At 43.8% G+C, this 27,339-nt stretch overlaps 1 protein-coding gene across 2 annotated transcripts; it reads right to left on the bottom strand.

Annotated features, from left to right (window-relative positions):
* Positions 1 to 5,835: 5,835 nt before the first annotated feature.
* Positions 5,836 to 23,004, bottom strand: KBTBD11 (kelch repeat and BTB domain containing 11). 2 transcript variants are annotated; one of them, XM_054279107.1, is made up of 4 exons: positions 22,921 to 22,985; positions 20,619 to 20,721; positions 8,943 to 9,071; positions 5,836 to 8,512 (listed from the first exon to the last, which is right to left on the bottom strand). In XM_054279107.1, the coding sequence occupies exon 4, from the start codon at positions 8,453 to 8,455 to the stop codon at positions 6,689 to 6,691; it is 1,767 nt and encodes a 588-aa protein (XP_054135082.1). In that variant the 5' UTR covers positions 8,456 to 8,512; positions 8,943 to 9,071; positions 20,619 to 20,721; positions 22,921 to 22,985; the 3' UTR covers positions 5,836 to 6,688. The 2 variants fall into 2 exon arrangements, with proteins under 2 accessions (XP_054135082.1, XP_054135081.1); XM_054279106.1 differs by lacking the exon at positions 20,619 to 20,721 and having other exon boundaries at positions 22,921 to 23,004.
* Between the last annotated feature and the right edge of the window lie 4,335 nt (positions 23,005 to 27,339).

Genomic DNA, 27,339 nt, shown 5'->3' with positions numbered 1-27,339 from the left:
GGTTGAGCTATTCCAGATTTACCCTGGTTTAATCAGCAGCAGAATTTAGCCCTTCTTAAGAAAATGTAAGAAAGCTTGTATGTTTCAACAGGTAAGGAAATAACAGAAATTACAGCAAGTGCAACCACACGTAGCCTATGAATATTGCAGTTTTCAAACAGGTCATATGGCCTCATGTCAAGCAAAATATCTGATGAGAAAATAAGTAGGAGACAAAGTAGGGAATTTAAATTGTATTTGATTCTGCTTTTACTTACACTGCTGTAAATCTACACCAGCCAAAAATCTGACATGTGGGACATAATACAGGAGAGTATCTTGGAAAAACCTACATGTAACTTCAATAAATGAATAATACACTTTAACATACTGACAACAAAAAAGAAAAAAAGAGGAAATAAAAATTAAGTGGAGTATATGCTAATCTGCATTTAGGCAAATGCTTTCACTGCAGAATATTTCAAGTTCCAAGCACCCAGGGCACTGTGAAATGAAAACATTCCTTTTTTTGCTTAGCCTTAGAAACATTTCCTAAACATTTACCTGTCTGATAATTTGTATAATTTTTTCTTTGTTTTATAAGAAAAAATATAATACCATTTACTGATTGGATGGATAACAAAGAAAAAAACAACAATTACCCAGGAATCCTTAATGGGGAACATAATCTTTTTTTAAAGTATTTATTTCATTACAACATAAATTGGGAGTACATAAAAAGCTTTACCTATATATGCTTCAAAAATGAAACTATTAATACATCAGTTACACATATAATTCACCTGAACTGTGAACAGTGTCTAAAGAATTTGCATTAACCTGTTGAAAGTGGAAGCATCAACATTGTTATTTCATGATTTCACAGATTTGTCGAGGGTTTATCCACTAAGACTTGAAAGCAAAGCAAGACTCCTGCAGAAGGTAGCTTATTAAACACAGTGGTGGTTTGAGAAGCATTGCAGGTGTAAAATGGTAAGAAGCAGCAATATAATTGGTAAAAAACCTAGCCTGTTCAAGAAATATTTGAAGAAAACTGGCCCTATAGTCATCACTGTTTCAAGTACCCACTGTAGTTTCCCTTCCCTGCTATTTGTTTCAACTGGATATACAGTAGGTACTTTTGACTCTGAACTAATCTCTTCCCTCCTATCCCTCACTCCCATTTCTGTCCTTTGAGTAATTCATGAAAGTTAGTCTCCAAAATAGCATGCTGTTGCAGTTTAACCCCAGGCAGCAGCTCAGCCCCACACAGCCACTCACTCACTCCTCCCAGTGATTTGGGGGAGAGAATCAGAAGGGGGAAAGCAAGAAAACTCATGGGTTGAAATAAAGACAGTTTAATAACCAGCTGCACCTGCAAGCAAAGCAGAACAAGGAATTCATACACTGCTTCCCATGGGCAGGAAGGTGTTCAGCCATCTCCAGGGAAGCAGTGCTCCAACACATAGAGGTGACTTAGGAAGACAAACTCCATCACTCCAAATGTCCTCCCTTCCTTTTTCTTCCTCCATCTTTATATGGTGAGCATGACAACAAATGGTCTGCAATATCCCTGTGGTCAGGTGGGGTCAGCTGTCCCAGATGTGTCCCCTCCAAAGCTCTTGTGCACCACCAGCCCCCTTGCTGCTGAGGTGGGGTGAGGAGCAGAAAAGGCTTTGGCTCTGTGTGAGCACTGCTCAGCAACAATGAAAGCAGCTCTATTATCAGCACTGTTATCAGCATAAACCCAAAACACAGCCCCACACCAGCTACTGTGAAGAATGATTCCTAATACCAGTGGGTTCATTCCAGCAGCTCTCAGCACTCAGTAGGCCAAACCAAATGAAACATGTATGATCACATACTCTGAGCACACAGTTTTACTGAGCTTGTGTGTCAATCTCTGCTTTTAGCAGCAGTAATATGAAGTCAGAGTAGTTCCAGTAACCTAGTAAATGCATGGAACTATTACAAACTTGCACTACATTACCTCAGAGTAGGAACTGAGGCAGGAAATAAGTAAAAACATACTTTGCTACAATAGTACTCAGACTCATACTACTGCTAATAGCTAAACAGAGCTGTTCTGCTAAACCAGTGCCAATCCACTTTGGAAAATAAAAGCAGAAAAAAGGCAAATTAATAAAATGCTTTTTACTATGACTGCTCAACAGTACTACTGTTTCCCCTTCTTGTGTTTTCTTAAGTTTCCCAGGAGCAATGCTACTGGGAAAAAAACCAAAAAAGCCCAAAGATAGGATTCTGTCTAGATCTGGATTAATTCCAGCAGAAAACACTACATACCAGTCCAGACATAAAGCACCAGCAACACTGTTAAGTTTTGTGATAATGAAGGTTAACACATTTATGGAGCAGTCAACAGAATACATGATGTAAATCAGGAAAAGCAATAGCCACTCATGAATAGTGGTAATTGGGATACAGCACTCTGAGAGCCAATCAAACAGCACAGGAGAGGTATGGCTTTCATGTGAGTAATTTATTCTTTCATCACTTTAAATTTTACCAGGTATTGATTTACAAAGAAACTTTCTGTGGATAGAATTTACATCAGCAACTGCACATTTTTAGCCATTACTAGGGTAAGACTAACATCCTCCCCATGTTGCTTAACAGTGCCAGTTTTGATCAAAGAGCATTATTCTTTTGCCAATTACTTTTTTGACTTAGTTTCAAGTGTAAACAGAATCTGTACACATGCTTTTGCTGCAATTAAGATCTCTATTTTACAGAACCAGTTAGTAGATAGAAACAGTACAGTTTCATCTGTTAGTCACATTTCTTTATTGAAATGGAGATTTAGTTTTAGGTCCAATGAAGGGTTTAGGCATTTCATTGTTAGGTACTGCAATGCCTCCTTACTAACATGGTACCCCTGAGAAGAATCCAAATCACCTGTCTGGCTGCCCAGTACAGCATAGAGAGGAGCTCACCTCAGACTGGTAACCCCAAAACACAGAGCCTGTCTGCAAAAGCTTTCCAAAGAAAACACATCTGATTGTATCAACTCATACAAGATCCATGCTGAATTACCCATCCAGGAGGTGGGGCCTGGAATCTACTCAGAACTCAATGTACAGGAGCCTGTGTGTGAGAGCTTTTGGAGGATTTGCATGAGGCTCACCCCTGAGGAAGAGCCACAGGATGTGGTTCCATGTTCCTCTTCTGAGCAGCCATCGAGGTTTGAGAACACACACACATGAACTGCAAGGCCCCAGTTCAGTCCTACTAAGCTTATGGGAATTCAAGCCTAAATTCCCTTGCAGACAACCTTGAAAACAGGAGTAGTCTAGGGAGGAAAAATTACTCCCTGAAAAATTAGGGCAACCATCTCCTGCATGTCCCATTAAAATGGGAGGACTGTAAGATTCAGGGGCAAGAATGACAGCAGGGCAGACTATGTCTGTCTAGCTGGTCTCAGATCACTCTGTGAGGATGACTACCTTGCCTAACTCCAAGAGTTCCTGTAGTCCATTGACAACCAGAGGGTGGGAGATGTGGACTGAATGCTTGGAGGCTAAGAAAGCACACATAGATCTCCATGTTCCTATGCAAACACACATGCAAACACAACTTGGGGGTTGCCTGGCCTTTTGGTTTGTACCTAAATTAAACCCTATTACATCAGTGGTTTCTGGGTATCCCACTTGGTAGGCAGGTGTGGAACTGCTCTGAGCAGTTCCAAATGGGTGGAGGGGAACTGCTCAGCAGCTCCACATGTCAAACAGACAGTTGTGCCGGGTTTAAGTAAAACTAGAGGGTTCTGGAATGACAATTTCAGTCTTTAAATGCCTGAAGACTATCTAAGTTATGGTTTTAGTACCCAAGTTTGGGGGCAGGCGGAAGGAGGTTTCTTTGTGAAGATAGAACTGGGGGAGAAAACAATTCTCAGCAAACCTGGGGGAAAAAAAATTCTCAGCAAACCTGCCTCAGGCCTACCAGGGAGGAAACAGAGGCCACAGGGAAGGAAATCTGGCTAGAAACATGCCTCTGTTGTTAATCATCAGGCTGTGACTACGCAGTGTACAAAGGAAACAGATTTGATAGACAGCTACTAATGAAGCCCAGACTCTCCCCACTGACACCGTGTACACAGTGAAAGCAGGTAAGCACTTGATTCAACTTTTTTAAAAAATAGGAGCTAGCAAAAACACAAACCACTTCAGGTTTCTTGAACACTTATTACTGTAGAAATGTATTTCTTCATAGTGTACAGCAATTAATATTGGAAGAAAGGATATGGTTCATTCTATCCCAAAAGTTTGTGGATTACTGTCACATCTTAAACCATGGAAACTTCCCAAAACTCATTTAGAAGCATTTTCATGGATTAGCAGAATGAAAATGCTTAATTAACAGGAATGCAAAACCTGGCTTGATACCTCACTACACTGTAGTATAAGAACTATACTACATAAGTCTTTGAACTATGAAATTGCCTTGTATTGCAAGATAAAACAGACGTTTCCTTGTGTTCCTGGTGATGCTACTATTTCAAAATCTGGCCTAGCACTAACATCTCTAGTTTAAGTATGCATCTAAGCCTTGCATTACACAGCTTGAAATACTTTCTACAGTTAACATAAAAATTATGCTGAAAGCAAACATGTAATTTTTCTTTCCTGCTCAAACTACAACGCTGTAATTTAATCTAGAGTCAATATTTCCAAGGATGCTCATCTGAGAATTAAATCAAATATTCTGTGAAGGATGTTAAATTCCACTGCACCAACCTGTACTGAGGCTAAGATAAATGTCACACTCTGCAGGCCTACAGCTCCTGCCTGGCTGATGCTTTAATTAGCTCACTAGGGAACAGGCTCACTTGGCTAAGAACCTTTAGGACCGGACCCCTGTTTTCTATAGAATGACTAACCAGATCAGCTGCATTAAAACCCTGTGCGACAGCAATGAGAAGAGAAAAAAAAAAAACCAAACAAAAAAAAAACCAAACCAAAACAAAAAAGACAAACAATAAAGAGAAAGAAAGAAGTATCTATGAAGTTCACTATTCTCTTTTGTACAGATGGTGTTTCATAGGACAGAGCCTGCTGCCTTCCTTTGGAACTAGCAATTATGTGTAAGAATGCTAAAGTCCTGTTTAACAAAAACATCTTAATAAAACATAAAAATATCTGCTTTTTTTGATGCAAGGTCCCTATGTCTTTCTAGAATATGAATCTATACTAGAGCTTCGAGTATAAACAATTCTCTTCCACAGTCCATGCGAGTTCCATGCTGAATGTTCAGCATTGCACCAGCAAAAACACAGGTTCTTTTTTCAGAAAAGGTTTCTCAGTGATTTACCGTAAAGCTAAAACATTTGCCTTGCCTACTGATTTTTTTAAAATATAAAATGTATAAAATAAATGCATGTGCCCTTTTCAATATAGTCTGTCTGTGTAGACATTTCATGTTTTCCAGTTCTGAGTAACATGACAAAAAGTGTGCTCCAACTTTCCACGGACAGGAAGAAGTTTTGCATGGTTTTGCCTCATTTGGATGCTGCCCCACAAACAGCACTCTTGGGCAGTTTAGAATCACAATGACAGCATATGCCATCAGCATGTACTGCAATTAACAAGGACTTATTGATTACAGCAATCATTAGTTCAAAATAAATAAAGCAGTCTCTCAAAAGACAGGGAAGTAACATCATGCTAGTGCACAATATAGTATGTGTAGCACATTCCTATTTTCCGTGTCCCCTTTTGATGGTCTTGAAAATAAGTGGGAAAGGCCTTTTGCCACAGGTTGGTTTAGGTTAACCTTCCTTGACCTGCAGTTAATTAAAGAGCATATGAAGTACAAAGTTTTTCCCCAGCTCTAGGTCATGTCAATTGGTTGCAATTTGAACAGCTTCAGTTCATTTCTAATTCAAAATCTCTGATCAAGAAAAGTAATAAAACAGTATCTTTTCATACAGAAAACATTGCCTTTTTCAATTAAAGAACATATCAACATTTCATATCTACCATAAAATGCCACATTATAGAATGGTAACTTGACTTTTTTTTTCTTTTTTCTTAGCATTCCACGTAAAACATGTGGCTCACATTTGTGTTACTTAAAACATTAGTTTGATATCTCATCAACCTCATCTGTGGTTGAAATTCCTGGGACTAATACAGTGCCACAACTTCCTTAAACCATCTATTGCACCAGAAATGAAAGGCTGTGATGGAGATGTTCTTCCTATACTTTTTAAACACAGGAAATAGTTGGTTTAATGCAGCTAAACTATGTTGCCAGCAATGTTTATCCCTCAGTATCATCCCAGAGGGGAAAAAAACCACAAATGACAGAAAAGGCTCCAGCCCAGATTGCAACTATGTGTAAACACACAACCAACATTAACGTCCCATTATGACACTGTTGTCAAGACAATTTTAGAAATCCAGGTTTAAAAACGTTTTTCTCAGATTGGGAATTGGCACAAACATAATCCAGAGATTATCCTTTATAGCAGCTTTTACTTTTGTGTGCTTGGCTTTTCACACAAAGCCCAGCAAACATGAGACGAGTTACAGCTGAGTTAAAACCAGCTCAACATCTTGAGAGCAGAGAGGAGGAAAGGGGAAGTCCCTTTTCTCTGCAGACATAACAGAGAAGGTCCCCTGCGTAGATGGGAGTTTGTGGATCTGCAGCCCAGCTCCCCTCTCAGGAGGCCAGAGCCAGGCTGGCCACCTTACAGTGGGAGGGAGCCCTCCTGGTCCCCCGTTTTGTCCAGCCTCTCAGGCAGGGTAAGCACGAAGGGTAGGAGGACACCCTTGGCATCCAAGGGAGCTTTAAGAAGCTCCCCATCAAAGGTGCCCTTGAGCCCACCATCTGCTTCCACCTCGCCGTCCTGGGCTAGGCTGAAGCGGAGGGTGCCGGTCCGGTTGACGCAGTAGATGGTGTTGCCCAAGGGGGCGCAGCGGAAGGGCTGCACGGGGCCGCCGCTGGGCCGCAGGCTGGCGCACTGGCTCCAGCACTTGGCCACCGTGTTGTACCGGAAAACCTCGACGCCGCCGCCCGTGCCTGGGCCCTGCTCCCCGCCGCGGCCGCTGCTCACATCAAAGCGGTAGATGAAGCTCTTGAAGGCCACCATGTCAGCAGAGCGCCGCCGGCTGCTGTTGTAAGGGCACTCCTGCCACTCGTCGCGCTTGGGGTCGTATTTGAGCAGGCGGTAGAAGAGGGAGCCTCCTGACACGTAGATCTCCCCGTTGCAAGTGGTGGCCTCGTGGGCCACAGCAAAGGCACCCTTGGGCAGAGGTGCCACGGGGCTCCAGCGGTCGGCCCGCGGGTCATACCTTTCCACGGTGAAGAGGCACTCGCCCCCCACAGCATAGAGGTAACCATCCAGGGCCAGCAGCTTGAGCTGTGAGCGGGGCTGAGCCAGCGGCCGCACCTGGCTCCAGGTGTCAGTCAGGGGGTTGTAGCAGAAGACCTTGTCGGAAAGGCGGGCCCTGGGCTCAGTGCCCACCGGCCCCGTCACGATGCCCCCCGCAAGGAAGAGGTAGTTGTGGAGGACACACATGGCACAGCCCTTGGCGTTGGCCTCCTCGGGCAGGCGGGTCAGCACCCTCCACTCACCGCTGCCCTCCTGGTAGTAGTGAATGAGGGAGCCGCTCTCCTCCAGCGACACCACGGAGGAGGGACTCTGCGGTCGACTGCTCTCGCGGCTCTGTGGCCGGCTGCCGCCACCTGGCCGCTCGAAGGCGTCGCTGACCTCGGCCACCAGCAAGCAGGGCCGGCCGGCGTCCATGCGCTGCTGCAGGATGAGGTCCCGCTCAGCGCCGCTGAGGCGCCCGTAAACGCTGGGCTCCCGCAGCACCTCCAGGTAATGGTCGCTCATGAAGCGATAGGCAGCCTCCCGCAGCTCGGCCAGCCGCTGCTTCTTGGCCAGGCAGAGGAGCTGGTAGCAGTTGCCGAGGCAGAGCTGGGCGCGCATGGCCTCGGCGGCACAGTGCAGGGCACAGGGCATCTGCAGGACGCGGGCGCCGCTCACTACCTCGGCCAGATTGTCGTGCCGCACCTCGCCCATGCGGGCCGTGTACACGTAGTCGATGAGCAGCCGCAGCGCCCCGTAGCTCACCCCCTTCACCCGCAGGACGTCCCGTGAGGCGCGGGCACGAAAATAGTCACTCTTGGCCGCCAGCACCGACTTGTGCGCCCGAATACGGCGGCCCGACACCTCGATCACCAGGTCGGGCTCCTCCGGCGGCCGGTCCCGCGGCCCCACCACCTCCTCATCCTCCTCCTCCGGCTGGCAGGCGGCGTTATTAATCTCCCACTGGTTCTGCACCACTCTGCCGCCGGCCGCGGGCGGCTGCGGCTCGGCGGCGGCGGCGCTGAAGCAGAGGGAGGAGCTGAAGCCGCAGGGGGCGGCCGGCGTGGGCGGCGGCGGCGGCGGGGGAGCCCCGTTCGCGGCCCCGCTCTCCTCCTCCTCCGGGGCCGCGCCGCTGCCCTCCATGGAGCCGCGCTACCTGCGCCGGCGCCGCGCCTGGTCCGTGCGGAGCGCGGCCATCACCTGCGGGACAGACCCAACAGCGCTCAGCATCCGCCCCTTCCTCGCTCCCCCCGGCTTCTCCCCCCACACCTCCCGCCTCCAGGATTAGTATTCGAGGCCCCCGCTCTCGCAGGCGGGGCCGCCTCTGGTTTCCGGGACTAAGCCGCCGCTTCTCCTTTTCCTAGGGGATCCACCCTGCGTCTCGGCCGCCTCCCGCGTCAACTGCGCCAGCTCACCCCCAAAACCCTGTGCTCTGTCGGTGGGATCGCCCCGATGAGCATCTCAACAGCCTGAAAAGCAGTTCTGGTTTTCCCGTTGCTCTGCAGAAATGTTAAGCAGTCTGCAGCACTGCAATCCTTTTCACGACAACTGGTCCCTACACTGCGCTGGGTGATGAGCAAAAGTCTCCTTTAACGGCAGACGCTTGGGAGTACTATCACAATGTATTCACCTTGTGCAACTGTTTCAGTGGAAGGCTGAGGCCGCAGTCTATTCTGGAAGGCGATTCCCCACTAGCCAAATTTCATTGCCATGACCTTCAGGAAGTTCTCTTCATATCAGTGTTCCTCATGCATTCCCCCTGTTTAAAACAAAAATATTATTATTTTTAAAATCGATAGATTTTCTGTTTAGTTTGAAGTTTGGGAGCATTAAAGTTATGTCTCCCTTAATAATATATCTAGAATATCTTAAAGACACTGTAAGTATGCTAATAATCCTAAGTGTTTATGAAACACATGAAAGTATTTTTTCTGTACTCAGGACAAGAGCAATCTCACATTTGTGTAGCAGCATATGTAGCGGTAAAGCATTAGCAAGGTGTTAATCAGACTTCAAAAAGATCATGTCTTTATTTTAAGATTCTGTTAATAAAAAGCAGAAGCAAGGAAAAAGGAAAAAAAATCACAATAGATAATTAGAACATGAAGTCTCTCATGGGAAAAGGCAGGACCCAGGGAGGGCATGGCTGTAAGTAGGTTAGTCCCTGTCAGCACAATCACCACCCAGTTGTACCTTCATTTCACAAGTATAGTTTTTAGAATTTAATGAACTGCCATTTCTTTGCCTCATGTTTGTTTATGAATTTCCCAGACTTGGAACCAAGCATCAAAACTTGGTTTAAGTTTTGATGAGTGACGCATAAAAATTGTCTGAATGTACTTAATATAATAAAGTAAGTATCTGCAGTCCTGATTCTATTTTTAAGGAGGTTATTAATTTCCATTAAAATCCCCTTTGTCAGTTTTTCCACAGTCCTCAAGGAACACTCATTTCTATGTAAAATATGCATTGTGGCTTCCTTTTAGCAGACATGATTCATTTACTCTGTTAAATTAGCATTAGGGAGATTTAACTTTTTAATATTTTTTTTTACTGAAAGCATAATTGGTAAGTGACATTGTCTGGAAATCCCCAACACAGACAGGAAATCTAGAAGCCCATACTTGCAATGCAAACTTTATTTAAATGATAATATCAGTCTTTCTTCATGGTGCTTTATTTTGTGCACTTGCCTGGTAAAGAGCTCTCTACTCCATTTGATCACATTCAGTTAGACTGAAATCAATGCTAAGGTTTGATTTTTGGATATTGGAGACTTTCAGGCCAGAACAACAGCATTTTAAAACTTATTAGAATTTGTAGATTTCACCAACTTTGTATTCCTCATCTGAGTGTTTAAAAATCTGGGACTTAGGAACTTTCTATGACTGTATGAACTTTGGCTAGCTTTAGTGGCAGACTTCCTGCTGTGCAAACCCAAAGTCTGTAGGTCAAGCTTTACTGAGTTTTTTCAGTAAAGTCTTAACTAGACAAAAGGCTTGGCAGTGATGTGTGCACGCTCAGTGTGTCTATAGAAGATGTACTGGGCAGCATCCCTGTTGATGTGAATTTGTTTTCCACCAAGCTTTGACAGTACACAGAGCAACTACTGCAACTAACAATATTCTGGCCATTCCTGACACACCTCACTTCTGACACCACTTCTCCTAACTTCTACTTATGTACCCCCTCTACAAGAAGGATTTAGTAGCTTCAGATGGTTTCAAGCTCTTGGTCATGGCTTGATTTTGCAAGTGAAACTATAAAGGAAGAATGAAAGAGAATGCTACCAAAAATTAGAACTACGGGTGATTAAACGTGAAAAATCAAAAACAGTAACTCTAATACCAGTAATATCTCTCTACAGTGAAATGCATTTCTTGCATTATGTCCCAAAGGAAAATCACCATTTAGAATATTCAAAGTAGTTAAAACAATAACCAGAAAAAATTATCTTTTCAACTTTCTCAGCTAATGGGAAAAGAAAAAAAAAAATGAGATCCTCATCAAGCACATAATCATACCTTTTCCCACATTCAAATATCTGCTTGGTTTAGAAGTCTGATTTGACACATTTGAAATGTTATTGATAAAGAAGCTTGTAACAAACATCTGTGTTAACCCACTACAATTCCCCTGAGGAATCTCAAGGAGAAGGAAGGACTGATAGCATTGCTTGCTAACGGGAAGCAGCCGAATTCTGAAGAAAATTATCCTCTGGTATATCCAAAGTTAATTACCAAGAATATGCTGAATTTCATGCTGAGCATGAGAAGGACTTAAAGTACCACCTACAATTAAGGCAACAAGGAACAAGGAATATGGGGATGCTGAAGACTTAGAAAAGCTGAAAGAGGGTTTGGAGGACTTTGCCAATGACAGCAGTGACCAGGACAGCAAAGACCACTCCAGCAATCCCAGCACCTCTGTCTAGTTGAAAACAAAACACAAGAATTACACAAAGATGAAACTGAAAAAAACAATTCAGAGAAGTAGTGGAACCTTTCCATTATTGAGCAACACGACTGATCTGAGTTAAAAGGTCATGGATTTAGTATGAAACAGGAACATGCTGAAAGGGCCTGATGGAAATACAATACTGAACTTCTCCTCCACTCTTTTCTCACCTACAGTGATCAAAGAGCTGTACTGCTGTTCTGGCAGACAGAATATTCAAAAAGTACAGAATTGCAGAAGATATTTGATAGCTGTGATGATTCAGAAGAATTTGACCACCCAACGATCTTAATTGGCTTAAAATAAACTTGGTTTTAACATTTTTTCAAAAGTCACAAACAGGATAGGTACTGGAAAAGGAAGCAATTTATTGAGAGTACATGGTACCTTATGGACTGAGGTCACCTTTTATACTGGGGACTTTTAAGTCAGAAGCTGAATTACTTGTTCTGAAAGTGTTTTCATTATCATGGGTTTGGTCTAGGGATGATGTAATGTTAATGGACAGAGGAGCTGCCAACAAACATGAACTGTATTTACAGACTTGGCAATGACACACAATATCCTGAATGCGTGGCCCCAACCTCAAATGCTGTAAGACATTGCTCAAGTAACAGCACAGATAAGAAGGCACAGTTTTTCTGACAGAGAAACTGTAATGAAGAGCTGCAGGTAAAGTTTCCTGGCATTGCATTCATTTGGCAGTCCTTCTGATAAAATCCAATTAAATGCTTGTATTGAATTGTTCTCTCCTCGTTTTTCTTGTGCAGTGCCAATAGCCTTTGATCCAAACCTCCCCTAGCAAGACCCACTTTCTCCAGGGAATATGTGCATGTGGGAGGAATTGAGTTACTTCTCTCCAGTTCACAAATGGAAAGGGCTCTGACTCAGCCTCATGGTAAATAAAAGCAGTGCTTTCTCTACCATAAACAACTCTAATTTAAATAAGCGGGCTATCCTCCCCAGGAGACTTACCAGTTCAGAAATGACACACTACCATTCTGCTCCACCTTAATCCAGAAAAAAAGCTTTTATAAAAATTTGGACTGCTGAACTTTTACTTCAGTAGAGAAGTCCCTTGGGATAGGGGTGTAATCTGATTGAGATGATTAAGGTATCTAAAGAGGCAGGATCATCAAAAGAGAAATAACATCCCTTATATTTATTTTAAAAACTAAACAATGACTTGAAAGTAGAACTAGCCAGGGTGAAGTGTAGGCAATGTCAAGTGTAGAGTGGTTTGTATACTTATAAAAATAGTCTGCAACACCCCTGGTCACTGAGTAGATCTGTGAAATTTGGAAGAAAAAATGTTCTCTTTGTAGATGGGGAAAACATCTGGAGCATAAAGATGCCATGTCTCTGAAAGGTCCTGCATTACTGGAGCCCATTACAGAATTAAACTCCAAATCTTAACCACTTGATTAACCTCCTATTTGTAAGAAAAGAATACAGTTATCTTCCAATGTGCCAGCTCTAGAAAAACAATATAAAGAATAGTTTTTTCTCTCCCTTTTTTAAAGCTGGGTATGTTACAATCCTAGTGTCTTGCCCTGACTGCTGGATATATGGCTTTTATAGTATTGCTTTCACACTCATGTGTGGATGCAAATTTTGACCTCTTAAGGTACTGTAATTTTTTGACAATATGTAATAGAAGTATGAATTGGTCTTTATCTCATAACTACAACATTTTCATACAACCACAAAGAAAAATCAACATTTAAGAATTGCAGCTTATGACTACAGACCACACAAGAAACACATGGACAGCAGTTCCTCATCAGAAACTCAGGGGAAGAAAAGGCTGTGTGTGTCTGGGCAGGGAGGAAGAGAGAGAGGAAATAAGTCATAATAAAAATATTATCAAAAGCTTGATTAAATCGATACTATAGCTAACAAATCTAAACCAAAAATATACAAGTTCTACACAGTCATCATGACCAGAGAAAAGGTTTCCTAACTGTTATACTCATAGAGGCAAACATTTTCTAAAAAGGAAACTATTTTTCTGAGTTCCTTCCAGTTTGGACTCTTCAGAAATAGTTAGGGAGGAGTAGTGTCTCTCAGGAATTCCCAAAACAAAAAGGAAATAACACTCCTGCAAAAGAAAATCTAGCAAAGATTAAGTACAAGTTCTCTCCAATATCCCTCAGAGGAAAGAAAAGTCTAACAAAAAAAAAAAAAGAACAGTCAGAAACAAGCTTTGAGTGATTACAATACCTTTGGGAAAAACTCCTGTAGCGCTTTTATCACTAATGCACTACAGGGCAAGAGATAAGTATGGCATGGCCACACCACACTGAATGTAACAAAACTTTTTATGCAGAATTGCTGCTAATTCTACACATGGGATCACAGCTACACTTCTAAATATGAGAGCATGTGGTCCTGTCTGTGATAAACTGAAGTTTGGTTGCTTTCATCACATCTGGGCACAGCTAAGACTCCATTAAATTGACAGCAGTACCAAACATACCAGTGTGGTGCTACAGCTGAAAGGATGAATGCAGTCCTTGAATGTGTGAGCTGGGAAATACAGAATACCCACAGGGAAAATGTTACCTTGCCTCTACAGCATTAGTAGGTTTCCAACAGAACATGGTGGTTGAATGGATGGAAGCATGTATGCTTAAGGCTTTACATTTTGGAAATAGCATTTAAAAATCTGTGAGGACAAAGAAGATTACCCAAGAATTTCAGACATAGAAAACCCCCACTTTAGTGAGAGACTCAGAACAGCACTTTGAAACCAGACAAAGGCTTACTCTGTCTCCACGCTGCACACCGGCTCCCAAGCAAAAAGGTGATACCTAGCCTAGAAACCCTCTAACAGCCACACGGCTTTGGAGAAAATGTGGCTTGTGCTAGTAGCCTGGAGAACTAGTACAACAAGCCTTAGTCAGCCTGAGAAATGCAGAGCTGACACTTCTTCAGGGCTTGGTATGTTTGCTCTGTGACTTGATGACTGTGCACAAGTTTAGGCACATGAAAATTCTGCATGCTGAAGCCTTTCTTAGGCTGGTGAAGAAACCCTAAGCAAACCAAGTGTAAGCGTAAACAAAGCAAAAGATTTATGCTGCTGAGGGGGAGGAAAAAAGACAGCTAGAGCATATTGTGGTTAATTAAAGTTTAATTGATGGGGAGAGTGAAGGATGGGCTCAAGGAAACCTACAGAATAAAACCCAAAAAGTGCATTCAGCTTAGAAGGATTCTGAGTGAGAAAACTGTCAGGGTATAAATATCCAAAGACAAAGAAGTATCCCATGAAGAAATACCCATTTGTATCCTGCCATACACTTCTGTCAATACCCGACTATGGTTTGTGTGGGAGGCAGGGTGCTGATCCACATGGACATTTCATGTGACATGGGAAGATCCTTATTCTGATTTGATGAAAGGGATCTTGAGTATGTGCCTTGCTGGAAGGCACTTGGGAAGCGAGGGTAAATAAAATTTGACAAGAGCAGACTAGTTGGTCTAGAAATCCTTTCTGACCTTAAATTCTGAAAATTGCCACACACCAGGAGCACTGACTTGAAGCAAAGCATCAACCTGTGCTGATTAAAAGCCTCATTTAAGCATTAGTGTGTAATGTACTGTAAAGAGGTAATGGTGACTGCAGAAATGCTTTTCAGTATTCAATTGTATTGCCAACAAATTGCAAACGTATTCAAAGTCTCTACAAACACTTTGGCAATGTTGGTGCTAACAAAGAAGGAGGAGAATATCCACTGAGAAGCCAAGTCAAGCAAACCAGCAAATCAGTTTAGAGAGATTTTTGAAAATCGAAGTAGAGTCAGCCTTGGTATTACATTCCAGAACAGCACTTGATCTCCACAAATGTACTGCATGTTGCCAACACACCTGCCCTGTACTGCATGTAATGCAGGAGATGGGGCAACAATTTTGGAGGATATTAAATTCCCGCTCTAAGATAAAACTGGATTTTGCTTTTATATCATTATGGAAAGGACATACAGATTGAAGAGCCCAAAGCACCAGAAATCTGCCAAACTATGTCACCATTGTGCTTGAGAAAGAATGAATGTGAGAGGTAACAACAGACTTCAAAGGGAAGGAAACAGTCCCATTTTTCTGGGACTTACACCTAGGAAAAGAAAGTAAAACTTCTAGAGAAGGCAATAATGAAAATACTTTTTTTGTCAGACAAACTCTAGATCTGGTACTTAAGAGAAAAAAAAAAAAGCCCCGCTTTCAGAAACTGAACAGTTTCACGGGTTTATTGACAAATTAAGTAAGTGATGCTAAGAAAGGCAGAGGTCCTTTAGATACATGATGAATAGCACCCTTCCCATTTCTGGAGCTCATATATGGTTTCTTTGCCCAGATACTTCCTCAAACTTAAGGTTTATGGTTAAAAACTAAGGTTTAGCTGCAACTAAAAATTACATTACAGGCAGTTTGATTTCAAGAAAAATTCCAGGTTCCTGCAGACATTGTCTCTACACAGACCTTGGACTGGAATCAAATATGGAGAGACCTGCCACAGTGCTAAACACAGCAAAGGCTGACTCTGAGGGCAGGTTTATCTGGCAGCTGGCAATGCAGCAAAGATGTAAGACCCAAGACAGCCAGATCAGATAGCAGAGCAAAGCCTCCAGCATGACAGCCCTAATCTGAAAGAAGAAATCAGCTTGCACAGGCTTCTCTCTTCATGGCAGAAATGCTACTGGAATACTTTGCTGTTGGTCCTATAACTGTGACCTACTAGGTTACTCACAGGAGTTTGACTTCTTTTATTTTATTTAATGAAAATCAGGCCAGGGTGGATAGACATAGGGCCATATGCCCACACAGAATTTATCTGTGGGTGGGATGCACCTCCCAGCTCTCCTGCAAGAGAGACTGATGCTGTGTCTCAGCTGCAGAGCAATGCTGTAACCAGCTCCTGGAATGGAATCTGGAACATACACACAGGCTCTGCACACATATGCATGGGTGGGTACAGTTAGATGGCAACTGATTTGGATCCTCAAAAATAAGTGCCTGAGAGCTACCCAGTAAAGACCATGGTGATGAAGTCCTTAGCTTGTGCCATCAGGGGACTTCAGTTCTTTCTTTGGGTGCCTCAGCCCAGAATCCTCTGCAAAATATACCTGAATTACTTAAAAGGACAGCAATATTGACTTTTGCTGCTACTCTGCCTTTCTGTACAACAATTAGAGCTCTGACCAAGCCCCATGGGAAACTTGTCACCATCCCTTCCTTTGCCTGATTATCAACCAAGTGCCCAAACCATCAAGTCTATGAAGGTCACTTTGTAGACTTTAGTCACTTCAGTCCTTCAGACTAAAGCAGTTACTACTTTTCAGAGAGACAATAAAAAATGTTTTTGAGGGTAAGGAAGAAGAATCCTGGGTTCTGCTCCCTGCCAAAAACAAAGTTTCTGTACTTCTTCCCATTGCCTTTAGAGGATCAGGGCTCAGCTATATTGCCTGGAGATCTAAGCCACTCTGTCTTGTGCTGGGATTGAAAACCACTTGCGCTGATGTCAAAGCAGAAATGCATGCTGCAGCCATAGGTACTTCTGCAGCAAGCCTTTACTATCAGGAGTACCTGTAGGCTGTCAGCCCGGATTTCACCAAACAATGGAAATGCTTTTAGCAGCAATGATGCAACTGGAGGGCTTAACAAAGTATTAAGTGACTTTATGTAATCACTGGAATTATAAAAGGAAAGAAGAGAAAATTGAGTGTAATGCATGCTGTTTACATTAGTAGAAGCTAACACTTGCTGACCATTCTGAGACAAAACCAAAATAGGTTTCTATAAGAATACTCTTATTTTCATGGGCTGACACTTTCTGCCTTCAATGCATAGCATTTTTTACTATAATGTGAATTTCATATGCTGAGCCTGAGCGTTCAGGAAAGGTTTTCTGGCACTAATTTCTCTGACTAAGCTCTACTTCTACAACAAGAATTTAGAGCAGGCAATTCAGTATCTCCCACTATAATGGGTTTTTCCATTGAATGAGGCCAACAGGTATCTAAATTAAAGGGACAGAAAAGATTGCCTGGTTATCTAATCTTATTCCTGCAAGAAAAGGCCAAAGAATTTTACTCCTGTAGCAAGCCAGTAACTTTTGGATGAATTAGGTCAAAACGTTGTTCTGTTCAGATCATTCACCTCACGTCTATCTGGTTTCTCTGTTCTGGCCAATGGCCTGGATGGAAAAGCAGGTGTCAAATAGATCATCCTGAATACCTTGAAGAAATGTACATGCTGCTTTTCACTTTGGAATTCTCTCTCCCCAAAATGATCCTTGCTCTTTCTGAAGAGACATCCAGACTGGCAACACAACCTTGAAGGGTGATTATGATCACAGAACTGTCCTATCTGCTTTAGGACTTTTTGACACAGAGTAGAAGTAAATACTGTAGTATTTCTGACTAATCCATGACTCAAACGTGTCATTTTCAAGTGCTACAGAATAAAGGGTTGCTAATGCATGCAGTTAAATATGCAGCACGTTCAACAGTCACAGTGCTATCCTTGCATTTATTAGTTTGCAAGCTGGGCAGAGGTGTACAGTCAGGGCCTAGAATAAGAAGCAAGACTTTTACATCAGAATGCTGAACACAGAGAGATGTTTGGTTTTATGGTTATGATTTGGGAGCCATGAGAAGCTTAGATTCAGGGATCCTGGCTTGTGGTTCTGACCATTTAGAGATTTTGATGTTTCAGTCAGAAGTCTAAACTTTGATTGCTTCTAGAAAGATTTTAGATACACATCAGCAACATCTCAAACCAGATACTGAGGTTTTTCAGCCACTGTCATGTGAAAAGCTGCCTGATTTTGGGGGTACAAGCCTCGGCAGAAATATTATCCAGGTATTGGACTAACAGATTCTTCCAACTCTCTTGCCTGTCTCAAAGGTCATTCACAGAGAATGACTGGTACAGACCTCATCCTGAACAAAAAGAAGCAGCACCAGTGAATTTTATCACATGAATGCACATGAACAGTCTTTGCCCTTGTTTTCCTAAGATCAAAATTAAATACTTCTTGGGACACATGGCACTGACAAACTCCAAAGCTCACACAATACACTCAAATGACATTTACTTTTGCTGTTTCTGCATGTATTGTGGAAACCTAACTTCAAAACTCAATTATCAATTGCTATTGAAGAAGTATGTTTGTGTACTGCTCACTTCCATGGCTTTGAAGAGAATGAGGCTTGTGATAGCAGCCTGCAACTAGAAACTGCCACCTAAGCTTCACAGAGAATTTTGATCAAACCAGAGTCTGACATGACCTTAAACCCCAACCCCACTGCAGTCAAGGAAAATTCCAATTAACTTCACGAGCATCTGGATTTCTGACACTGTTGTACCGGCTTTCCATGGCAAGGTTTTTGCAGCCGCGGCAGCAGCGGCTTCTGTGAGGAGCTGCCAAAAGCTTCCCCACGTCTGACAGAGCCAAGGCCAGCCAGCTCCAGGACAGACCCTCCAGTGGCCAAGGCAGAGCCCACCAGAGTGATGGTGGTGGTGCCTCTGGGATGATGATAGAGTTAAGAAGAGGAAAAAGCTACTGCGCAGGAGCAAAGTGCAGCCAGAGAGGACAGGAGTGAGAATATGTGAAAGAAACAGATCTGCAGGCTCCAAGGTCAGTGCAGAAGGAGAGGGAGGAGGTGCTCCAGGCACTGGAGCTGAGAGTCCCCTGCAGCCCATGGTGAGGCAGCTCTGCCCCTACAGCCCATGGAGGTTAATGTTGGAGCAGAGATCCACCTGCAGCCTGTGGAGGATCCCACACTGGAACAGGTGGACACTGTGGATACCATAACCCTGTGGGAAGCTCACTCTGGAACAGATTTGCTGGCAGAACTTGTGACCCCACAGAGAGCCTGTGCTGGAGCAGTCTGCTCCTGAAGGACTGTACCCTAAGGGAGGGATTCGTGCTGAAGCAGTTTGTGAAGAACAGCAGCCCATGGGAAGGACTTTTGTGGAGAACCTTCTCCTGTGGTTCATCCCATCCCTCAGCCTTGCTGGAACAGGGGAAGATTGTGAGGAAGAAGCAGCAACAAAGACAACATGATGAACTGACCACAATGCCCAGTCTCTCTCCCCCTGTACCACTGGGGGAGGGGGAAAGGTAAAGAATTCAAGTGTATAGTTAAGCCTGGGAAAAAAAAGAAGTATGGTGGGAAGATGTTTTTAAGATTTGGGTTTATTTCTCATTATCCTACTCTGATTTCCTTAAGTCGACTCTGTTTTGCTTGTAGCAGTAACTGGTGAGTGATAACTCACTGTGCTAATCTTGACCCACGAGACTTACACTTTATTTTCTCTCCCCTGTCCAGCTCAGGAGTAACAGAGCAGCTTTAGTAGGCACGTGGCAACCAGCCAGGGTTAATCCACCACAACTGTACAGACAAATGTAAACGGTAGCTTTTTTTTGAACTAAAGCAATGCAGGGAGTTGCAGTAAAAAGAAAAGATGAAAGCAAGCTACAGGATAAGAGAAAAACTCTTCCAAGAATGGATTTGTCTTTGACTGACGGAATCAGAACATTTGTTTCACTTGCCACTCCCACAGCAAAGGGCTGGCTTTTAGTTCTTTCTGTCTAACACCTCAAATATGGGTTGCAGAAATAAGAGTTCATTTCCAGAGCTTAGGGCCTGTTTTTTCAATCTACTTACGAGAAAAAGGGAAAGAGAAAAAAACAGAACTGCTTCCAAGAAGAAAAAAAACAAAACTATTGTATAACTCTGACAGGTTGATAGTTTGAAATGATTCAGAAGTCCAGGAGCCTGCCAGCAGTTAGAGATCCAAAGCTGAGATGCAAAACTTACCTAGCTCCTTAAGTACTCCTGGAGGAGTCAGTGTCCAGAAAAACAACTAAGAGCTTGTGCTAATCTATGAATGCATAAATGCAAAATAACTTCAATTAATGCAAATCATGTTGTGACAGACTACATAACAGCATGGAAGCTGCTTGACCAACATATGCTGATTTGTATAGGAAGATTGTGGTTTCTGGTGTGTGTCCAAGTGAGTTAAAAAAGGCTGTCACTCTGTCTGTTTCACCCAGAGACACAGCAATGGCAGCCTGTGAAACATCCCACCTGAAAAGCATTTATGTGACAAATCTTTCTTCTCCCCCTGACACACGGTACAAAATCTGTAGAACCACTGGATTTTTTCTCATGCTTGTTTTGCATTAAATAAACTGACTTAACCAATCATGAGTCCTGCCATCCTCACTGATGAGGTATAAGAAAGAAACTTATTGGGAAGTACCAAATGTGCAGTGCAGAATAAAACCACCCAGCCAGCTCTTTTTTGCATTAACACTCAATCACCCATATACAATACTGACCCAGTCTTGTAATCCTTCTGAAGCCAAAACTGCCAGTTAGCATCCAAGGAGCACTTTAGGATGAAGAAAAGGGTGCAGCACTGCCAATCAATTGGTCCTGATCCTGCAGAGAGTTACACACAGATTTAAACACTCTGTTCACAGGACTAACACCACTGGTAATGCCAACATCTGCAGTGTAAACTGAGTGCTTGCTTAATTAACTGCAGGAGAAGGCAAAATCTCTGTGGATTCCCTGTGTTGTCAAATGGCACAGGAAACTGGGCAGGAATGTATGGCCCAGGCTAGGGAAAGAGAAGGGTTCCCTCCTGCTCAATGAGAGCTCAGTCACACATCAGGTTAAACTAGTTGTCAAACCCTGAACTGCTATAAAGTAATTCTTCTCCAGTGAAAGGAACTAATCATGCCTGCTCGCTGACAAAACAACACTGAGACCAAACATGAAGCAGAAACAATAGATGATGACAATTTCACTGAAAAATAAAACACCAAGAGTAAAAATGTCATGTTCTGAGAAGGCTAATGAGAAAAAATACAATGAAAATGAGCTCATTTTTTAAATGGGTATTTTCAAGGATGTGAAGTGGCATAAAATGACTTCTCTGCTTCTGTTCAGATGCAAGAAACAGACTCCCAACTGCAATGCTGTATAGTGTCAGTAGGAATAAACAGAAAAATCCTTGCAAAATCCACAAAGGATCCCAGCAAGAAAAAAAAAAGTATTAAAAAAAGTTTAATTCTACCTTAAAAGAAATTGCAGGATTCCCTTTCATGTTTTATTATACCCTTCTGTAGCAGTCAGCTGCCCCTAATATCCTCTTGCAACAGGATACTACAGGATGCTGAAATCCCTGGTAAGTAGGATCTGGATGCAGCCATCTCACCACATCGTTGTCTCTATGGTAACCCAGGCCAGTCCTAAATACTATAATCCTGCTTTACTATAGTCAAGCCAGTTAATGACTTTAATTGAATGTTCCTGCCAAATAATGGTGCTCTAATATTTATTGACATTTCAAGTCTGTCCATCTCTTTGGAGTATTTGTTATATTGAAAAGTGATGCAAACACAGCTTTTGTAAAAGAAAGGAAGCTACTACAGATTTCAACCTTTTGATATTATCAAGGTGCAGTCCTGCAAACTCCAGCTTCTAAGTGGCACCACTGACTTCAGTGGCTCCACTGCCAGGAGTGAGTCCTGCAGAGCACAGAGGAGCTGGGGCAGGCACAGGACCAGCCCTTGGCTCTTGGCAGGTTCCCACCAGACAGTGGCATTAGCAGTGGATGACCAGAGCATCCCACTGGCATGCTCTGGATGTCCTAATTAAAGAGTGAATAAACGCTGTGTGATGGGTCCTGGGAAGAGGAGAATGCAGAACAAGCAGGATGGGCCAAGCAGTTAAACAAGAGAGGAAATATTGCTTTGTCAATACGACTGACAATTTAATTATTAGTTTCCACGAATATTCCACTTAATTCCTTTTTGGGAGGCAGACGGTTAAGTCCCTGGAAAACAGAGAAGCACTTTTGCTCCTCAGATCATACAGAAAGATTGGTCTATTTTATTGTTATTCTATTTTTTTATTGCCCTACTTTTTTCCCCTAGCTTTTTGCTCCAGTTTTCTATTGTTTGGTTTAATTGCTGTGGAAAAGCTTTACAAAATATTATTATTTCTAGAGGGTTTTATTTTTTCCTGATGGGTGAAAAAAGTTGGCTATAGGATTTAATACTATCATTTTCTGTGCTATGTGTAAGTTTGGGTTCAGAAGTCTGCTTTTTATTGCTTTAAATCACCAGACATAGAAATCTACCTACTGAAATTCAGTACAAGTTTTTTTTGAAGCATCTTCCACCCTGCCAAATCCTGCACGCGTATGCTCACCCAGGGCTTGCGCCTGCTTTTAGCAGGATGGAGTAGCACGCCATGAAGAATTTATAGCGGGAAGCAATCTCCTGCTGTTACACATCCCTAAACGTTAGTGTAGAGAGTCATTTCGATTTTTAATAGGTCAGCAGGATAAAAACATAAAATAAAATAAAATACGCAGGCATCAGGGTTGGCTCCTCTGCGACATATGGAGAAGGGATGTGGGGATATGCTCGGCCTCCCCGCTGCCCAGAGGAGGTGGACTAAGGGGGCCAGAGGAAAGAGAAAAGGAACACGATAAAACCTGACAGTGCTCCAGCAACCCATCTCACACACACGCGGCTACCGCGGCTCCACGTCGCGGTGCTTACCGCAGATATCGGCAGACACCGGCACCAGCCCTCCCCGCTGCCGTCGCGCTGCCTCCCCGCTCACCTTTCGGCCGACGAGCCCCGCGCCGCTCCGGGGCAGCTCCCGCAGCGCAGCGGCCGCGCCGCCCGGCCCAGGCGGCGGAGCGGGAGGCGGCGGCGAGCGGCGCCGCGGTGCCAGGCGAGGCAAATGGCTGAAGCGCAGGGGCCGGGCTGGCGGAGGGGCCGGGCGGGCGCGGGGCCGCGCTCGGCCCCTTTGTTCGCCTGGCAGGCGGAGGGAGGAGCGGGCACGGACCTGTTGCTGCTGGCGGCGGCTGCCGGCGAGGGGCAGCGGCCGAGCCGTGAGCTGCCCGCGCTGCCCCGCGGGGCTGAGGCGGGGCGGGCGGCGGAGCGGCCCCACCTGCCCGCGCTGAGGGGAAACTCCCCCCGTGTGGCGCCGGGCGGGGAGCGCCGGGTCCTCCCTCCCTCCCTCAGCTCCAGGCGGGGCCGGGGAGCCGTGCCGGAGGTAAGCGGGGCGGCGGCGCCGCTCCCCTGCGTGAGGCAGGGCCGGGGGCTTTGCCGCAGGAGCCGCAGCGCCCCGGCTGGAGCCCCGCGGGCCCCGGCACCGCCCGCCCGCTGCCCGCGCCGAGCCTCCGGGGTGTTCAGGTGGCTGCCGGCGCAGGTCCCATTCTCTCCTGCGATTCAAAGCTGAGACCCTCATCAGGATTTCCAGAATTAGACCCTCTTTTCAGTTTCTTAAAAGCCATTTCACATTGTGTTATTTGTACTCTGGGTCTGCTCCCGACACAGGCAGTGGTACCTAACCCAGCTCAAGTCCCAGCGCAGGCTGCAGTTTGATTTCTGCCAAGACGGCAGACGTGTGGCCCTAATCCCTGACCCATTTCTGGTGCTGGGATATATCGTGTTGTCTTTGTAGCATATAGTTTAACTATGACACTGCTGTCTCAAAACACTATTCATCTGCAGGTTTGCTCTTTTTCCCTCTCCAGGGTCTCCAGGGACCTGTCAGACTGGTTCCCCTGCAGTGCCCAGTGAGTGGCTCCTGGCCTTGGGAGACACTCCTGAGCAGACTTGAAAAGCTACTACCATCTCCTGTCTCAAATTAACCTGACAATTAATTGCTTCTGTGCTGGCAGCGTGGCCATTGCAGCTGTATGTTCTTCCATCATCATGGCTGTGATGGCTAAGCATGGTTGGGTGTCTTGTCCTTCATTTTGTCCCATTGCTTCTCCTTTTTGACGTCAGTTGTGCTAAAAACTCTTATGTGTTGACTTAGCACTTAATAAACTAAAGTACTTGCATGCAGTGCTGGATAACTGTAGCCGCTTGAAACCCTTGGCTTCACTCACATTGTGCTGCGACTTCAGAGCAGCTCTTGACCAGCAGGCTGGTGTTCAAGCAGAGGTCGTGTCTCATCTCGACTGAGAGAGGCAGCGCTCTTCTGGGAGCTATAAAATAGATAAGCAACAATTATAAAGTGTTACCAGGGTCTTAGAAGAGACAGTAACCACAACATGTGGCTTTAGCATAACTGTGAATTTGTCACCCTGACTTGGTTCTATTACAAGGTTAGAATGTAAGCTTTGTACATGGATTTATTCCTGGCTAGCTGGAAGAAATTTCCATGTGATACAGCAGATCCATTAAAACCTGCCAGAAATAACTCTTCTCTCTGACATCAGGAATTAATATTCTTGCTGTTTCATGCTTCTTTAAATACTATATAATTCAAGATGACACTAAAATTACAGAACTGATACAGCTATGGAAAATTATTTTCACTTTTAAGATCTGTTGTTCTATTTCTCTGTGGAGTATTGTCGCTCTTTAAGGTGCCTGACTTCTATTCATACTGATGAGAGTTATGTGGCTGTGGCAGCAGTATAATATCTGAGATAATATCATTCTGACTCATGCTTTCTGAATACATAAAAATTTTAACCACTACTGGATTTTCTTAGCTTCTCTTCAGGTTTAATTGCCACATCACATTCCAGTATGAGTGTACACAGAGATGTCTGAGTTATAGTTTGTGGAGACAATTTGAAAACCTGTGGTGGGTAGGAAGTAGCTTATTGTGCTTTTATACTTGCCCCTGTGCATGGAGCCAGCAGAAGACCTATACAAAACCCAATTCCATGGAGATCCTAGCCTGAGAAGTCAGGTAGCACTTGGCTGTTGCAGACTTCATCCTCTGCTCTCACTGAACATTGCCAGAAGCAGATCAGGTAAAATGACCTTTATGAAAGTTCAGCTTTGGGTGGCAATTCCCTAACTTTGTAACTCAGTCTACTTTCTTCCCACCAAGTTTCTTTACAGTTCCCCATGCTCCTTTGGCATTAAACCCATTAGTGAAAACTAATCTAAAGGAGTCACAGACCTCTTAGCATAACTTTTGCAAAATACTGCTGCTCTGTGGATCATAGGCGAGGACACTTGCCTGGAGAATAAGGCTGCTCATCAATTGGCCTCACAGTTTCTCACAGAACTGGAGGTGATGAAAAAACTGGGACACACATTGTGGAAATCATTGCAGTTTTAGTCGCTCGATTTCGCTACTTAACCTGAGTTCCCGAGGCTCCATTTATAATTGATGTACAGGAATAACTATGTCTGAAGAGCAATTTTGCTCACCTATTTTTGACATCTTATCTTAGGATGAGGTGAATCATCCTTTGGTATTTCTTATTTTTCTCCATTAGCTGTAAAGTCAGACTGGTACAGCCGTAGACAATTTTTAAATGCCTGAATTACATGAGATGAATCATTGTCCCAGCTTAGAAAAGACCTTGTCCTAAAGAAATCAGGTATCACACAGCTCCATGATACGTAGTTTGGTGCCTGAAATGCATTTCTGTAGCCCAGGTGATGCAACAAATATTCAAGGGGACTGATGGGTTATTGTAATGCTGCTACTGGCTATCAGGACTTGCTGAGATCCTGCATTCTGCAAGGGGCAGTCAGCCTGGGGCAACAACAGGAGAGTGCTGAGCAGAGGCAGGAAGGGAAGCATTTGCTGTGCTCTGCCCCAGAAACCTCAGGTGGCCCCTGCCCAGTCACATACAGCAGACTTCCTTCTGGACATGCAGCCCATGCTCTGTGTCTCTCACATACCAGCAGTGGTGCTCAGCAATTAAAAGGAAATACAGTTTGGAGCAAAAGAATTTTATCAAGTGTTTCTCTGGTTAAAAAGAAAAAGAATCCAAATGAAGAAATAGTAGTGGGAAGGTATTTTTATCTCACACACCTCTCTAATCTGTATCAGGCAAAACAAAGTGTTCCTTCTAGGAGGCATAATGCTGCAATGTCTCCAGTGCAGAAATAGGCAATAGTGCTGAATGCCTTTCTCACGACAGGGTCACCAAACAGCATCCTGATCCAGAACACATATGCTCAGAGATTATCAGGGCCATGCTCTTCCAGGACTAGGTAATATATTTATTTTCTGCATCAGCAGCCGCATTGCTGCCATTCCCAGCTCATAGGCTGTCTTGCAGGATTGGGCTATCATGGCAGCTGGAGCAAATGCACAGCTCCTCAGCCAAAGTTAGCCAGCAGGTCACATCAAAAATTAATCATCCCAGTCTCAGGTGGTTGATTCTTGGCAGAACTTCTCATTTGAGGAGGTTAGAAATAATTTAACCAAATAATTATTTTATCCAGATGAAATATTCACTCCACATCCTCTGAATCAAGAAACGTTAAGCCTTCCTAGGTAACAGACTCAGAGTGTAGCTCACAGCTTATGCAGGCTAGCTTCTGCAAGAAAAAATCCTGCAGGTAGTGCACCCCTGGCAGCATGGGACTGCATACGGGTCCTGCTCAATTACTTACCTAGCTAATTAGGCAGGCTTTGCAGCTTTTGCTCAGAGTCCATCACATTGTGGGCACGTGTCCAGCACACTAGGCAGGACTGGTATGTCTGCACAGACTTGCCACCAGTGCCTTTGCACACGCAAAGCTGTTGGTAGGCTATTTTTAGGTATCTGGATTGGTTGTTTTGTTGGCTTTTGGGGTCTTTTTTTGTTTTGGTTTGGTTTTTTTGGTTTTTTCTTTTGTGATTTGGATTGGCACAAGGATGTATTGAAAAAATAAATGTTGCAGCATCAAAACTCTGGAACAGATAATAGTTAAATTTGCAGGAATTCCTTCTGTGAATAGATTACTGGAGTGTCAGATACTTAGTGGTAGTAGCTAATGTCTATGTTCCCTACAGTGCCCAGGCTGGAAGCCAACATGTAAAACCAAAACAAAGAGAAAAGAAAACCTGACTTCTTTTGCTCATCCTGTGTTTAGCAGCTGAACACTCCCATGTGAAATGCTTCTTGGTGTTGTAATACAACAGACTCAAGGATTGGTTTGATGCTATTGCTGGAACAGACCAAATAGTTACTGTATTTCTGCTGAGCAAAGATGCCTAAAATACATTTTTTATATTTGGAATACAAAACTTATACATGCTGTATACATGTTACACATGATATGT

Source organism: Melozone crissalis, unplaced genomic scaffold (assembly GCF_028551555.1).
Source record: "Melozone crissalis strain CALT ecotype California unplaced genomic scaffold, PUWL_Pcris_2 ptg000027l_1, whole genome shotgun sequence".
NCBI classification, from domain to species: domain Eukaryota; kingdom Metazoa; phylum Chordata; class Aves; order Passeriformes; family Passerellidae; genus Melozone; species Melozone crissalis.
This window is presented reverse-complemented; position numbering and strand designations above follow the sequence as displayed.